At 40.1% G+C, this 17,222-nt stretch overlaps 1 protein-coding gene across 2 annotated transcripts; it reads right to left on the bottom strand.

Annotated features, from left to right (window-relative positions):
- Positions 1 to 32: 32 nt before the first annotated feature.
- Positions 33 to 7,837, bottom strand: rprd1b (regulation of nuclear pre-mRNA domain containing 1B). 2 transcript variants are annotated; one of them, XM_079674243.1, is made up of 8 exons: positions 7,727 to 7,837; positions 7,125 to 7,346; positions 5,512 to 5,641; positions 5,082 to 5,215; positions 4,616 to 4,740; positions 4,343 to 4,469; positions 3,789 to 3,964; positions 33 to 1,647 (listed from the first exon to the last, which is right to left on the bottom strand). In XM_079674243.1, exons 2-8 carry the CDS (start codon positions 7,273 to 7,275, stop codon positions 1,498 to 1,500), a joined length of 993 nt encoding a protein of 330 aa, XP_079530369.1. In that variant the 5' UTR covers positions 7,276 to 7,346; positions 7,727 to 7,837; the 3' UTR covers positions 33 to 1,497. The 2 variants fall into 2 exon arrangements, with proteins under 2 accessions (XP_079530369.1, XP_079530368.1); XM_079674242.1 differs by having other exon boundaries at positions 7,125 to 7,834.
- Positions 7,838 to 17,222: the final 9,385 nt, after the last annotated feature.

The following is a 17,222-nucleotide window of genomic DNA, read 5'->3' as shown; positions in this document are numbered from 1 at the left end:
TAACTTGTAACAAAAAGAGAAGCTTGTCTAAATAAAAAAAACTGACCTTTTTTTATTACGTTTATAAAAATTATCAAATGTTTTTCTGTATACAGACAAGTTAAAATCAAATATGAGCTTGACATTGATACATATTGCCTAGGATTTGGCAAAAATAACTGTTCAGAAAATCATTTGGAAAGGACTTGCTTTTCCTGACACAATCTCAGGGGTTTGTAATATGAATGCTTTGTCTCCTCATCAACACACCTGAGAAAGGAAGAGCAGTAAATGTGTTGCTACTTCTCTGTACGTCTACACACAGTAGTGTATACATTCATATTAATCCTTTTAATATTGTATGTATTAAAACACTTCAGAATGTAGCTGCAGAATGTTAGCTTTAATCTATTTCACATTGCAAGAGACGCCTGTTTGATTTTTATAACAAAACACTTTTTGTGGTATATAGAATATCTTCATTTTTATCTTGAATGTATTATATTTCATACTGCCCACTCCTCGCAAACTAAAGAAGATATTGTGTTTTTCTAATGGTATCGTGTCATAGATTTAAAGACCAGGGAGGCTATTGGAAAGAAAACAATGTTTTGAATTGTTTCCTCAAACTTCCAGGATTTATTTATAAAACTTAAACCTTGTCTAGTACACACTTATTACATAATTACCATTATTCAAGCTTGTCCAAATGAGTATATGAAAACAAATATTTACTTGCAAAGTTTTAGTCTGTAAACGAGAAAAAGCTTTCAATCAGGGACAGGAAAAACAGAGCAGGACTATTGACTCTAAATATGAGGACAAAACATGAAGTCTCTGTGTCTATGAAGTATTAGTGAAATGAGTGCTGACTCAGCTGTTGACCGCTCGTGAAGCAAACAGAAAGCAACGTACACTGAAGCCAATCTGACATCTTCCCTAATTTTACACACGCATCAAAACCCCCTATGGGTCGATAAAAAACGACAAACCTAATACCCCAAAAATAAAACTAACAAATGGTAAATCCTCTTCACAGTGTAACCTCTGAGAGGTTTGAGAGCAAATGGTCCACCTTTGCTCACTGACTCCACAAGATACCACAAAGAAAGACACTTTTGATTGACACAGCCGAACTGTATGTCTATCTATGCTTCTTCTTAACCCAGCCCCTCCTCATAGAGCCCAGACATTTCCAGCGTTAAATACAAAATAAAAACAAACAGGAAGCAAACTCATTCTAAGCTGGTGGAGTGGAATCCTTGTTGATCGAGAAAGTGCCGGAAGAATCCAGGCTGACAGAGTCTCTGTTCTCCTCTGTAGAGCGTTGTGGTTTAACCAAATGTTGCTTCGAGTGTCCCTGCCTCCCTGTTGTCCTGCAGGTCGGGAGTCAGCAGGTGAGATGTGTCCACACGTGTCCTCTGGCTGGTGACGCAGCTGGAAGTGTTCAGTGAATCATACGGGCGGCTGGGTTTGGTGGGGAGAGGCGTGGGGGTAGTTTGTCTGGACCAATGCCTCTCAGTCGTTAGAGAAGAGGTCTCCGGCCGAGGGCAGCGGGGCCAGACCCCCCGTCACGTTGGGCAGGAGGGACAGGTCAGGGAGGCTCTGGATGTGGGACTTGAGCTCTTTCCTAACTTGGGTCACCCTCGCCAGCTTCTGCTTATACTCCTGCGGAGGAGGAGAGGACATAGAATAGATTACAGTTACTGCAACATCAACATGTCTTGTGACTACAGCTTTATAGGAAAAATTCAAGCACAATTGTCCCAGAATGTGGATATAAAAGATAATTAAAGTCACTCAAAGTTTATTTATATCATCCAATATCACACATTTTACATTTGTCTCAGTGGACTTTACAGTTCGTATAGAATATGAATACGACACCCTCTGTCCATGGACCCTCTGAATGATTGATTATTCAAGTTTATTCTATCTTGTTACATATTATTTGTATAGTTTTGGCCATCATGTCTATGAGTTATTAATTAACCTGGCCTCAAAGTCATTTCTGTTATAATTAAATAGTTGTATACGATCTAGAGAAACTCAAATACCTCAGTTGTTCGAACATTTTTTAAATGTCTGCAGTAATTCCTGATCTTAAAGAAAACTTTGTTGGAACTGGAATAAGTAAAAGGTGCAACATAAAGTCAGTCTATAAACTTTGTATGATGTTTATATAAATTACAGTTCAACTGTCCTTTTTAGTGACAAAGTGCTTCCTGCTCAAAAGTGTGTTTTTCAGGTATACTCAGGGTATATGCAGGAATCCTGAGGTCAAATGTAATACCTTTTAAGTCCTTTTTTAAGACCCTTTCCATACATTTTAAGACCTCATCCTAACTTTGAGTTCTAATCGGCTACATTGGCTACACACTTTACCTCACATTTACTATATTGATTGTAAGATAGCACAACTAAACAGAGTGCAGACAGACTACTGAAGCCTCCTCTCCACATGAACTTCAACCTCTCTGTGAAGGTCAGGTTTAATGCAGTATGCTGCTTTGTTGATTCTGTACTCTGTGTTCTTTCATTCCAGTAAAACTCCTCAGAAACCATTAGAAACAAGTATTTGACCAATAAACAAAACAATTGACAAAACTTTGAACTATGAAATATATTAAACTTTGGTGAGCTTAATATGGTAATGCCATATAGGAGCTCCCTCACAAATACCCAGGGGTTAAATTGGGCTGGGGCTGTCCGGGGCTAAGCCCTGGCACATAGGACGATGCTCTGACGTCATCACCCTCACACATTTGTCATATGTTAAAAAAAAACAATACTTTTCTCGTTCTTAATATAGACTATATTAGGGTCGATATGTGTTGACTTTACTTTAAAATAGCAGATCTCTGTGACCGGATATAGTTTGGCTTAGACCCCGGCCCCACGTGAGTCTTCCGTTCACACGCATTTGATTCATTAATGTGTCCGTTCACACTAGACCGCTGGAAATGCTGGAAACGCTGTAGTACATATGCCAGGCCTGTAAGTGGCGCTGCTGCCGCCCAACATACACCAAAAGCAGCGAAGAAGACCCCGGAGCATGGTTGCCATGGATGCCCTTCTGTTTATTCTCCGCGGTGGACGGCGTGTTCTCCTGCTGTATCTCTCAGGTAGTCCACCAGCAGATGAAAAACACCCACCTCTCCGCCTCTTCCAAGGGACGAGGGAACCGTGCGGCAGAGTTTCCGTTAAAAAAATGTTTCCGCCGGTCAACATGTCTGTTAAAGTTTAAATCTTCCGTCCAAAATTAGAAAAGTGCCGATCAGAGGTCTTCTTTGTTATTTATTGAGCTCTAAAACAAATTGATAACGACTCTGTTCTCTGTATAATAATATTTAATAAACGGTGCCTGCCTCTCTTTTCCTCCCCCTCTTCTGACAGCCCAGCAGCAGCAGGAGACGTGGGGAGAGTGAGAAGGGCTATTTCATCGTTATCAGAAAATGATCATATAGGGCTTACACACGGAGCCGTTGGACCCCCAGAGCCTTGCATATGCCGGTCTACCCACCTTGGACCCCCCCACAGAGCGGAGCAAGGCAACGAAACTTAAAATAAGAAGCAGCATTTTACGGCGCGCTATGCATGGGGCCGCCTTGAGGGGGTTTCCCGACATGTTGATTCAGTAAATTAAAGGGTGTTTCATGTTGTCGTTGCTGTGGGACTTCTTAATACCTTGGAAAATGCCGTTTAATACTTTTTAATAGCCTTATTTTCGCTAAATTGATTTATCAACTTGTAATACTTTTTAAGACCCCGCGGACACCCTGATACTGTTTGTGTATGCGATGCCTTGCCTCTAGCTTCTTTTCCCTCTCCATCAGAGCGTCTCTCTGGCTGTTGATGTATTCAGTCAGCATGCGGGCCAGCTGCCTCCGGTCCTCCAGCTCCGCAGCCAGCCGCCCGTTGTACTCCGCCAGCAGCAAACACGCTTCATCCACCGTCTTCGACAGCTTGTCCGCTGCATCCTTGTCTAGATTCATGTCAAACAATAATGTCACAGAATATGGGATGTATTTTCAGTTTCTATACAGGGCATTTGGCTGTACACAAAATAAACCTAATTAGCTAACACTTAACTAACACCTGACTCTTGATTCCTATACATTTGACTTTGAATACTGTAATATTGTTTTATTAAGAGTTCTTTACAGCTTATTTGACTTTATGTGTATCTGACCATTCCTGGTCAAATTAACCAAGGCGTCCCCATATGATGCAAAGAAACAGGTAGGCTGAAATACATTTTAACAATTGAATTTAAACAATAACAAATTATGTTTTGATATTCATATACTATATATAAATGAGCCCCAGAAAAGTAATGTCTGATTGTGCACTCGGGTCTTACCACCAATCTTCTCCAGCAGGGACACGTCCTGGACCTCCTGCGGCAGCGAGGCGATCTTCTGACGAACTGCTGCGTCGCCTGAGGCTGCGTTCTCCAAATCCTGCAGCGCCTTCACAAGCTCTTCTGTCTGAAAGGGTGTGAAGGGAACAGAAGGCGCAGGTTAACAGGAGCCAGGAGGGAGGGGAGAAGGATGAGAGGAGGCCAGGACAGATACAACTGGGAAATGAGGACTCCTGCATGTTGTGCCATCCAAGTGAAAATCTGTCCTCCTACCAGTTGAGATGCAGAGATGTCTGAGTTGTGAGGGGAGATTTGGCATCTGTAGTCATCATCTTCATCCTCTTCTTCTTCTTCCTCCTTGATCTTCTGATAGCTTCGTTTCACAGCCTTCTTCTCTTCTGCAGAGTCCAGAACAGAAACACAGACACTTTATTATGTACTTATACTAAAAGGAGAATACAATGCAAATTGTGCACTCTTTTATGATGTTTTCAATGTTAAACAACATTCTACTTGAGTGACATCTAAAGCAGCCTAGTTATGATTTATTATCTTCATACATCTCAAGATATACTTCCCTCCCTCTTCATATTACATCAGCTGACTATTACATTGTCAGGGATCCGGGCTCTGGGTTTGTTCATGGTCTCAGATTCATTTTGGAGGAAACCCACTAATGACTAATCTGGTTGTGTTCCTGCAGCGATGTAACAAACAAAAGATCCAGCCGTCGTCTCACCTGAAGGTCGGGGGCTGTTTGAGTCTTCTATGGCCAGTTTGAGCTGCTGAATGAAGTCTGCTCTGTAGAGGGCTCTCTCTTTCCAGATGTTCAGCAGTCTCTCCATGGGCCTTTTACAGCCGTCATCCGCTTCTCTGCAGGGAGACAGGGGAGGAAGAAGGAGAGATGATACATAGAAAAGATCACGTTTACAACATAAAACATAGCAAAGAGAGTATTTAGCTTGGTCGTCAGCTCCATACCTGAGACCCTAATAGTAGAATTATTTTTGTGGGAAAAAAATCAACAAAAGGCAAAACAATCTTAGAAGCAGGAAGTAGGAGTGCATAATGAACTACTTCTCCCACTTCATCTATTACAGCTACACAAACACCTGTTTCACAGAGCATTGTAGACGCCTGAAAGTACGCAGCCGCCAAAGAACACCTACCTGGCAACATGGGAGCAGGCGTCCACAAGGACAGTCTCAAAGTCTTTGGCGAACTCGGGTCCTTTCTTCTTGCTGTTCTGGATGACGTCGTTGGCTAGATACAGGAACGTCAGCTTCCTGGAGCTTTTAGCTGGAAGTCACATCAAACCATATTTTCAAGATTTAAAAAACTCACCTTTACTCTACGGTCAACCTGTGGGGGACATGCACTCAAACTCGTTTAGTTACGTTTACTTAATAACTGTATAACCTACTGTAATTATCTTCAACACATACTTTACCTCAGCAACTATTCTTTTGCAGATATTTTTGTCAGTGTTTTAACGGGTAGCAGAGGTCTTGAGATGAGGTCAAGCGTCTTAAGTTAAACCAACATGTTCTCTTGGTTTAATCCAACCTTATCTAGCTAGGTTTAACATCTCTGAATCAGCGCATTTCTCTATATAAACGCTACTAATTTCTAAATATATATGTCTTGTTTTATGTTGCCTCTTTACTCTAATAGTTTCAATAATAACGAATATTTGTTAAAATTTTGTATGAAGGGCATGTCTAGAATGCATTATAAGCTCATTCACAGGGAATGATATTGCATTAGATCTTATTTACAGAGCTGTGCCTTTATTTTGAGGCCAAAGTTATGCTTAAGTGTTTAATTGATGTTTTTAAGACATTACTACATTTTAGAAATTAAATGTAATTTTCCTTTTTCTGGACTCCTTACATTTTATCCTCGTTTTTGGCAGTGTGAAACTTTTGGTCACCCTGAGTCATTTTGGAAGTTTCCTAATCCTTGGATGAATTCATTATGAGAAAGTTGGGCATGTGAGGTTATGTTATCACAGTAAGGTTTGGAAATGAACTCTTTGTCAATTTCAAACTGTTAAAAATGAACTCTACTAACAGGATTTGGTTAATCACTGTTGCAATGTAACTAAGAACAGTTACTCAACCACTGTCATTAAGTAACAACTTAACTTTAAGGGACAAATATTCCACTGCGTTTGTCTTACAGATTCCATTACTTTTAGGATTACAGTTCATAGCTTTAGTGTCCACTATAAACCATCCAATCTAATCGACAACGCAGCAGAAATTAATCCAATCACTTTAAATATGAGGTCATATTTTTTGCTGATATAAACCTTTTGTATTATAAATGTTATATAATTGTATATTTTGTTTATTTTTAATTGCTATCTGATCCACTAGAATTTAGAGGCAAACATTTTGACTATTTATACAAATTCTAAATCAACATAAAGATCATGATATACATGTTATAGTTCACACACACAACCCGGCAATGCATATAGTTATTCAAATAAGATCAAAACTGGGTGTAATATTCAAGTGATGAATGAATGCCTGCATAATTACAATCCAGTAATGCAATATAACATAATATGTATATAAATTGGTCATTGTGCAGAATGCACAAGGAGTCATGTGGTACTCTTAAAACATTAGTGGTTTTACTAGTAAATATTGTAATGCAGTAGGTTTCTGTGGCATTGCTACTTTTACACTTCGTCTATAAGGTTCACGTTACCAATATCGCGATAAATTGCACAGAAACAACCATATGCAGCATCAGTATACTTTGCTCTCACCTTTCCTCAGCTCTCGGTGCCACACTTTGACGATGAGGCCCGAGTGTTTTCTGTGGTGGATGATCCACAGAGACAGAGTCTGCACGCTCTGCTGCGAGCTGCTCAGCTCCGTCAGCTTCTTCTCCAGAGCCGACTCGGAAAACGACGACATGCCGGTCTAAGTGTTTGTTTCCCCCTTGACCCGAGCGACCCAGACCCGCTCTAAAGCGACAGAGCTCCGACCTAGTTTGGAGAAACTCGCATTGTCATCAAAACTAAAGTTGTGTCGCTAATCTGCAGACATGCACCCTCAAACTGCCCCTGCTTCACCTAACGATATATTTCTATACTTTTTTAAAGCTCTTTACCCGACTGTATTATCAACCACATCTGCTGAACAAATATAAAAGTTCAAATTTAGTTTTAGAGCTCCTGTGTCTTCACTGTTTGGAGTGTTTGTTTACAGCCAAAGCTAACATTAGCTAGCCTAGCTAAGCAGCCATCTGCAGCGCTGAGCCGAGTTAACCCGGGTTTAAAACACCAGCTTCTGTAATACTCGTGCAGAGTAAGTCTTCGGTCGTGAAATAAGATAAAACAAAAGCGCAAGTAACGGTGAGACTCACAGTTTGTCTTTGCTTGTCTAATTAGGAAGATTCCTTCGAAAAAACGGCCGCCTGCAATTTCAACCATAGACTGTAAACTCGACATGTGCGTCGCACAGTAGTGACGTAGGCAGAGCCCGGCGTCAGTTTTTTTCAAGGCATAGTAATATAAATTCATAACAACGATAACCTCCTCTTATACGCAAGACACATTGGATATGAGAGATAACTTCAATTAAATAACATATATGTTTTGTATACATAATAAGAAGCAGGATCAAATAGTTTCAGTTATGTTTAGAATGGGGTTTATATGGTCCAGACCCATATTCAGAACTTTGAAATGTTCTTATTTTGTCATGGGGCTCACAGGATAATCCGTGTATCTATCGTCCAATTGTTTTTCTTAATTAAACAAGAAAACGGAAGAGCGTCTGAGGGGCGTTTTTGCTTTTTACCTTTCTAAAAGTTCTAATGGTCATTGGAGCGATGGGCGGGCTGAAACTCACGGAAGTGATTTCAAAACACTCGTGTGCTTGGAACGGTGAAAATATTATAAACAAGGGGAAACAAGGCGAATTTAGCGATCACAACGAAAACGGCCAAGACATATATTGAGCGCAGAAAATGAATCTTATTAAGGGCTGTAAATATAATAAGCCTAAAATGTGTCTAAAATGGACAACATTGTTAGGAGATTTAAACTACAGCGATTCTGCACTGTGGTCACCTCAGCCGTCTCTCGAGATTTTTTTTCCAATTCGGCTGCTGAAGTACTTTTACGGTGTACTTTGTGAATAATCCTCTGTCAGAGTCCCCTCCATGATAAAATGCATGTTTTCTGCTATCTTTGATGAGTGATAAAAAGACAATTTTACCATTAGTTCTTAATGGTATTGATACTGCTTGACTCAGTAGTCTTACACCTACTACCACAATTCAATGAAGTACTTCTAGTGTGTTGTTTAAAAAAAAAAACCCTCTGTCAATGTTCCCTCCTGAGAACAAAATCAAGCCACTTCTGTTAAGTTTGATGAGGGAAAAAATGATTTTTGTCATTAGTTCTTCGCAGGGGCGGATCTAGACAAATATTCATGGGGTGGCAAGAGGATGGCAGGAGAATTTCAGGGGTGGCATCCCCTGGCAGAAGTATATGCTGATTTAATCGCAGTCATATCAATCAATGTTAACTTGGAAAGCCACAATATTGATATTTTAACTCAATAACATTAGGTGACATTATTGTGGCACATCAGTAAAGCCTTAAATATAAATATATAAGGTGGCACACGTAATTTAATGAATTTTAACTGAATGAGTTGGTTTCACTCTTAGACCAGCAGGGGTACCAAATATGCAGACTGCTGCAATAAGTACATTAATTAACTGTCTCATCGATGTGTGTCTGTATGAATATGATAATATTAACAATCATATTATTCCTATCAGCTGTCAATCACTGTTATGATTCACATATTCAGTGTTATTATTAAATAAACTATATTTTTTGGAGGAGTTAATGATGAACGTTCCTCAAGATGCTTGCTCAACCTCCTTCAAATTTGAAAGACCAGTAATTACTATCATAATTCAAAAGAATCAAAGGAACAGTTCAGCGCCCCACAACTTCATTGCAAACAGTTACAACCTTGACTTTACATCAGAAAGAACAAACATTAAAGAAATGACTAACTGCATCAGTTAGGGTTAAAAAAACGTGTATTCAGCTAAAACATATACATCGCTGAAGTTATTTTCCAGTGGAAAGCCCTTACCTACTGGCCTAGTTAAATCAAAGTAGTTACTTTTTTTTGGCTGGGCAGTGAAGTTTTACACACCGTCTTATTTGACTTTCTCAGGACTTGAAACTGTTTTTTGGGGGCAGACCCCCACAAAGAAGAAACATGTATTTACACATGTAAGGTCATCTTCTTAAACAGTTTATTATTCTCATCGACTCATCCGTGAGCAGAGCATCAAGTTGGCATGCCTATAACAGCTGAATGTGGCGATTACCATCTTGATCAGCAAAACGCCTCACAAACTTATTAAGGTTTAAAGCTATGGTGCGTTTTGATTCAATGCTGAGTACAGCCAAACTTGACAGGCTCTTCTCTGTCATAGTAGACCGCAAACAGTGGCGGCTCCAGAGTATTTGTGTTGGGTAATCTATGGTAGGGCTAACCCATACAGTGGTGGGGCTCAAGTCAGTATTTGCAATGTAATTACATACACGCTCCCCTTGACAGTGAAACGCCATGCGTGAGGTTTAGATTATTTCCCTGTCTCAATCCAAATTTAACTGTATGAAATAAAAAGGCACATTTGTCTTGTAGTAAATAAAAAGGGTGACCTGGAGCCAATCCTGCAATTTCTCCACAGGTGAAAGAGTTGAAAACCCAACCCCTGCAGGGGGGTCTGGGGGGATTCTCCCCCACGAGATTTTTTGAAATACTAACATCAAATATACATTCTGGTACTCTCTTGAGAAGAAAAATCAATAAATATATATTACTACACGACATATTTAAAAAAATGAATGCCATTTTAGTTTTTTGTTACTTTGTTCTGAAAGCTGAACCTGCTGCTCCTCACAGAGAGGAGAGGGAAAAGGCTGTGTGAAGTACTTTACATTGTGGATAAGGGCGGATAGCCCACATTGTTCTGTGTGTCAAAATGAAAGACAGTCCACACACCTATCAATCATCAAACCGTGGGGTCTTATAGTTGTACCGATGTATATACAGTGCTTGAATTGGAATAAAAAAGGTGCCAGTACTCTAAATCAGCAACAAGTATTTGGCACAAAGTCATAGTATATCCTATAATGCTGGTGGGTTTGTCTCTTTACTGTATATTTTAGAAAGGCTCACTGTACTTAAACAAAATGACTCAGGGTGCATCTGAGATTAGAGGGGGTGCAGTGGTAAAGTGCTATTTTTATAAGTGGGGAGTGGACCTGACACCCTCTCGTCTAGGGGGGTCCGTGGGCATGCTCCCCCGGGAACATTTTTTTTTAAATATTGAAGTTAGATGCATCAATCTGGTGCACTTTGAGAGCAAAATGAAGAGATATATGGATACCTCTCAACATCCATAATGAAACAACTGTAAACAGATTTACTTTTTCTTTATGGATAAAAAAGAAAGTAAAGCTTGACTCCTACTGGCTGGTTAAATGACTCCTCGTCCTTGAGGCCACTACCAGTTTTTTGAGCCATTTTGCTGGATTTATTTGTCAATAGCATTGCTGCACAAAGTGATAGCCCTCTAGTTTAAATCTACTACCCAAAAAGAAACATAAGATGGGTTACTATTTAAAAAAAATTGCAAATCTATTTAGGAACAGTGGGGCTGGGCCTCAAATCCTATAGGGGTGTCCGGGGGCATGCTCCCCCGGTAAGATTTTTTTTTAAATGTTGGACTTAAATGCATCAATCTGGTGCATTTTGAGGGGGAAATAAAGAGACTACACCCATATGAAACAAAAATGTATACATTTAAATAATCATAAGTACATGGCCATAACCAATAACATACAATATCCAATATGAAAAAACATTGAAACTTGTTTATTTATTTGTTTTTGGTTCATTCATAGTTGTGAGTGTGTCTGGGCTCCTGAATCGGCCTCTCCTGTCAGCAAAGGACTCTCCCTCCACCTTGTTGTTGAAACAGCTCCTTATATCCGTTAGCGCAGCTAGCTAGCACCAGATGCTAACAACAATACACGGTGCGCGCGCTTTCTCGCTCGCTCGCGCCACACACCAACACACACCCTCCCGAGCTTGAATGACACACAGAGACCAATCGAGGGCATTAGTATGATCTGTATGAAAGTGGCAATGTCGGCAGGCCACGTCATGTAGACAGCCAGTCACCCTCTGTGAGGCAGAGTCAGACCCACATTTGCGCTGCGTTGCGTTTACAATATATACGTATATTGCCGGCGGCTGAGTACCGGCATTTTACTGAGTACCGGCACCTTGCCGGTACTCAGTAAGAAGTGCCGGTACCACATGGGTAAAAATCAGAAGTGCCGGTACTGCGTACCGGTGAGTACCGGCCCAATTCAAGCACTGTGTATATAGAGATGTACTACAGCAAAAGTATTCTCCGTCGGGACTTCCTGCAACAACACCCAGCCGTTATCGTGATTCTGATTGGCCAAAAGACATTATCAAAGATGTTCTATTGAGAAGACGATCACTACGTGACAAAAGTTTTCAAAACCGTTTCTAGTCTTCGGTATTTCCAGACAAGTGGCTACTGAAATCAATCTTACTATGCTGTCTGTGCAATTTACTCCGCGCGAGTTGGCAGACTTTGTTTTGCTTACTTTAACATCATTTTTCATGGTGGGGATAAAAATGCTGTGTGTGCAGTCCCGCACAGTGCGGGACACCAGGTCACCCTACACACACGGTTCTGCCCCTCACACACACACGCTTCAAATCAAGTTGCATAAATGCTTGAGCTACGTTTTTATTATAATTACTGTGAAATCTGCCTATTATGTTTTCGTCATTAATACAACAAACACACACTTGCAACTGATAACACTGGCAATGATTTTAGATGTATTAGACTATTAAAAAAGAAATCATGCTTCAAATAAGTGGGGGTACAGCGTACCCCCGCGTCCAACGCCCACTACACCACTGCTTCTGTCTACTTGTATCCGAAATGCTTCTCGTTTTGCGCTGTCCTCCCGTTCAAATGAAATCGCCGCCAATCATATTTCCAAGCTCGCGCCAGGGGGGGGGGAGGGGTTACAAGGTTCGCGTCTTGTTCTGCATTCACTTGCACTCGGACATTAGAAATTTTCTCTCATAAATGTACGATGAGCCACAACTTTTCTTTCAAAACAAAGCTGCCAAATGGGGTGGCAGCTGGGGTGGCAAGGCATTTTTCTGAGGTGGCAGCTGCCACCCCGTGCCACCCCGTAGAACCGCCACTGTGAGTTTGACACTGTTGGACTCAGTACTAGTGAAACTACTCCCACAAGTACTATGAAGTACTTTGACTATGTACTTTTCCAGTAATCCTCTGCCAATGTCCCCTCCTGAGTACAAGAATGCATGTTTTTCAGCATTAAAAAAAAAGCATTAAAAAAAACCTTTCTTCCTGAGACTGATATTATTGGACAGAGTATTTTAAGAGGATATGGTGGACATATTATCAGCAATACTTCCAGTCAATACTCCGGCAGCAGCATTTTACACCTTGGAAAGTCTTTAGAGTCTGGCCTGGATAGCTGGTCACAAATATCCTTCAGCAAAGTGACACACCAGAGTGTGTCACTTTGCTGTCACATGGTTGCCCTCTTATGATGCTGCCGCTCTTTTAATATATAATTATTTCTCTGCCGCTAGTTCGTACCTCGCAGATTCTTCAGTCTCAGCAGCCTCATCCTTCCATCAGTCCCAGTCAACGCCTCCAGCACACTTCCAGTGTCTGACTCCATATGATATTGTCCTGATGCTGTAAGAGTGATGCCCCATAATCACAAAATGATCCAAGTGCCGAGGACCTCATATTATGTATGTCATTAATGTTACACCACCCATTATAACAATTTGCTTTCCTTTTTCTCCTCTCTTAACTGAATAGTCCTGTCTTTAAGTATAATACAATGTAAAGTCCTTTTCCTGCACCATTTGAAGGCTTCAAAACAGGCATTTTTACTGTATGTGTTTGGAGAAATAACACAATCAATGGCCCAGAATTGTACTTTATAAACTATGAATGTTGGTGCTTGAAGAAATACAGACTGGTTAAGCTGGCCAGGTTATATATATATATATATACCTTTTTTAGAGCCTTTTTTTTCAATATTTATTAAAATGTCACTAGTTTTTTTGAACAAACCATGCTGAGGATAATACAAGCAACCATAAAACGCCCTTTATCTAGAGAGCCATTGAAGCCCATGAAGAATTTATCCTTCCACAAATATTTTCATCTGCTCTATTAATAAAGTTGCCACATGTTTTCAAATTCAAGTTAAGGCACTATCTGTGCAGAACATTACAAATATTCTTCATTTGCAGTATTTTATTTTAAAAGTGTTGAGCAAGACTGCATCAATGATATGCTATATATCTATATAATATCAATATTGTTAACTTCAACCAAAGTCCATTTAAATAGTGGGCAAAAATGGGTTGATTGATATAGTTTATGTTGAATTTCAACTATTTTAGGCAGAAAAACATATATATTGACTAAAACTTTTTTTACAATTTACTATAATTTAGAAAGGTTTTTGTGAGAAATCATTTCAAATTAAACTTTTTTTTAAATTTTATATTTAAATTTGAAATCTTGGCACACAACATTATTAATTTATACATTTTTATCATTTAAAAAAAATTATGAATCCATTTATTTTATTATGTTTCCTGCGTGCAAATGTTCTATTACAAGTAAGTATAACATGGAGAAGGAAATAAAATATGTTTCATAGGAGGATGTGGAATTGTTTTCTCTGACCTTGTAATTACACAATCAAACACTCTATAATTTAGCTCTGGCCGTCACTCACAAAAAACATTTTGTTGAATTGGACACATTTTTTGAATCTCTATTGACTGACATGCAATAACTGGGACTGATGGAAGAATCTGTGAGGAATGAACTGGAGTAGAGAAATAGTCCTATTTAAAAGACAGCATTGTCATAAGAGGCCAACAAGAGTCACAAGGGTTTGTCACTTTGCTGAAGGCCAGTCTCCAAAGACTTTCCAAGGTGTAAAAATGCTGCTGCCTGGAAGTATTTCTGATATCATGTCATATCCTCTTAAAATACTCTGTCCAACAATATAAGTCTCATGAAGAAAGGTGTTTTAACGCTGATTCAAAATAGCAGAGAAACATGCATTCTTGTACTCAGGAGGGGACATTGACAGAGGAAGACTCAAAAAGTACATAGTACTTTTGGGAGTAGTTTCACTTGTACTGAGTCCAACAGTGTCAATCTCACGGAGAACTATGGCAAACATCTTTTTTTCCCTCATCAAACTTAGCAGAAGTGGCTTGATTTTGTTCTCAGGAGGGGACATTGAGAGAGAATTTTTTTAACAACACACTAGAAATACTTCATTGTATTTTGTTAGTAGTAGGTCGTAAGACTACTGAGTCTTGCTGGTTTCAGAGTTATCTAACCGACCTCAATGCGTCAGGTTGGGTAGTACTGTCTCTGAGCCAGTCACCTTGGAGAAGGGAGTTTCACTATTTTGGGGCCTTTGCTCTTTTTATTATATGTAAACAATATTTGTGATCAGATGCAATTTTCTACCTATCATATGTATGCTGATTACACTATTATATAGGCTACTCATGTGCTCCTTCTCTGGATATGGCCGTTTCCAATTTAAAATCTGATTTTATCACGCTGCAGCATGCACTTCTTGATTCTAAACTGCTATTGAACAGTAAGAAAATCAAAGCAATGCTTTTTGCTCCCAAGTCAGCATCCTCTTGCCTCTCCATTGACACCCTTGATGGCGTCTCTGTTGAGTTTGTCGATACCTACAAATATCTTGGCTTTTGGTTGGACAGTAATCTGAACTTTAAACATCACATTGAAGTTCCATCAAAGAAATTGAAATTCACTCTTGGCTTCCTTTACAGACTTAAATGTTGTTTTTCAACTTCATCCCGTAAAAGCTTATTCCTGTCCCAGCTGGACTACGGTGATACCATTTATAGATTTGCCTGTCCCACTGTTTTGGCCAAACTTGACCCACTTGACCCACGCTGCACTGCGTTATATACAAGCCCGCCTTACCTGCCATCAGGCCATGGGGCCTATTTAAACAACAAATCAAAGTCATTTATAGCCTCGGCAGGCTCTGTGATCGCACTTCTGCACTCTGCTCTACGCGCGCCTGGTCCTCTCCTCCAGATGAGTGACGTATCGGGCCTCCCTCATGTATTTGTCCGGTTGCCGTTCGCTCCCCTCCACGTAGCAAGTCCTCGTCGTCCTCTCCATCTCCTCCAACAGATAACGTCGTCCCTCCTGTCTGTTTTTCCTCTCCCGCTACTCCATCGCTATCAGAACCAGACATATGCCTGCTTGGCTCCGAGGCCCCGCGGCCGGCACCGCTGCCGCTCGGTACAGAACTAATCTGTCCTTCCTCCTCATCCTGGCCTACAGGTTTAAAAATAACCTGTAAGCTTCGGAATTTTTTGTAATAGCTGCTTGTCTCGAAACTCGTTTTCCCTCAACAATTTCCTTTTCCAAGCGCCACTCTCAAACTTTTTCTTCTCCGACTCACTCAATCAATCGCAATTTGAATAAGTCACATGTGAAACATATTCTCATTCTGATTGGCTGTTAAGTGGTGCCCACTGACTGTTACATCATTGTTGAGAAAAATCTCTGGAATCCATCGATCTGATTGATTAGCGGAGCAAATGATCAAAATAGTATGGAGGGAAGATATTTTCGTTTGGATTACTGATTACTGGTCTGGGGGAATCTCACGAGTGTGTGTGTGTGTGTGTGTGTGTGTGTGTGTGTGTGTGTGTGTGTGTGTGTGTGTGTGTGTGTGTGTGTGTGTGTGTGTGTGTGTGTGTGTGTGTGTGTGTGTGTGTGTGTGTGTGTGTATTTTTTGCGTTTGTGTATTTTTTGCGTTTGTGTGTATTGTGTTTGTTTCCCGGGGAAAACATTCACGAGAAACGCCAGCTGTTGTTATGCCTGCTGTGACGTCAAGTTACTCCGTTCTCCGCTTGTAATTATGCCGTTACAAGCTTCAAAGTTGTATTTATCATCTGAATTTGCCGAAACAAGTTTAATATTCTGAAAGCCAAGACTTTGTTTATTTGAAATCAGATGAAAACAAACTGTAACTGACCCTGCCGTGTTATCTATGATTATTATGAACAAGGGGAATTTAGCGATCAAAACGAAAAAGGCCAAGACACATATTGAGCCCAGAGAATTGATGTTATTAAGGGCTGCAAATATAATAAGCCTATGTCTAAAATGGACAACATTGTTAGGAGATTTAAACTATACAGCGGTTCTGCACTGCGGTCAACTCAGCCGCCTCTCGAGTTTGTTATTGCTGAGTATTTTTAAGAGGATGGTAGACATGATATCAGCAATACTTCCAGTCAGTAGGCCTACTTCAGAAGCAGCATTTTTACCCCTTGGAAAGTCTTTAGAGTCTGGTCTGGATAGCTGGTCCCAACTCCTTCAGCACACTGACACACTCTGTCACTCTTGTTGGCCTCTTATGATGCTGCTGTCTTTTAAAATATGATTATTTCTCTGCTCCTAGTTCATTCCTCACGGATTATTCCACCAGTCCCAGTCATTGCATGTCAGTCAATAGAGCTTCAAAAAATGTGTCCAATTCAACAAAATGTTTTTTTGTGAGTGAAGGCCAGAGCTAAATTATAGATTGTTTGATTGTGTAATTACAAGGTGAGAGAAAATAAATCCACATCCTCCTATGAAACGTATTTTATTTCCTTTTCCATGTTATACTTATACTTACTTGCCTTAG

This window comes from Notothenia rossii (assembly GCF_949606895.1).
Source record: "Notothenia rossii genome assembly, chromosome: 4".
Lineage (NCBI taxonomy): Eukaryota > Metazoa > Chordata > Actinopteri > Perciformes > Nototheniidae > Notothenia > Notothenia rossii.
The sequence above is the reverse complement of the archived record's forward strand: the minus strand, read 5'-3'. Positions and strand labels throughout refer to the sequence as shown.

Excerpts from the sequence above, each read along its gene's own strand:
- rprd1b (XM_079674243.1), bottom strand. The coding sequence starts at position 7,275 with ATGTCGTCGTTTTCCGAGTCGGCTCTGGAGAAGAAGCTGACGGAGCTG. Across the intron at positions 3,965-4,342 it reads CCTGCTGGAGAAGATTGGTG|ACAAGGATGCAGCGGACAAG; the intron begins GTAAGACCCGAG and ends ACATGAATCTAG. Across the intron at positions 1,648-3,788 it reads AGAGGGAAAAGAAGCTAGAG|GAGTATAAGCAGAAGCTGGC; the intron begins GCAAGGCATCGC and ends CCTCCTCCGCAG.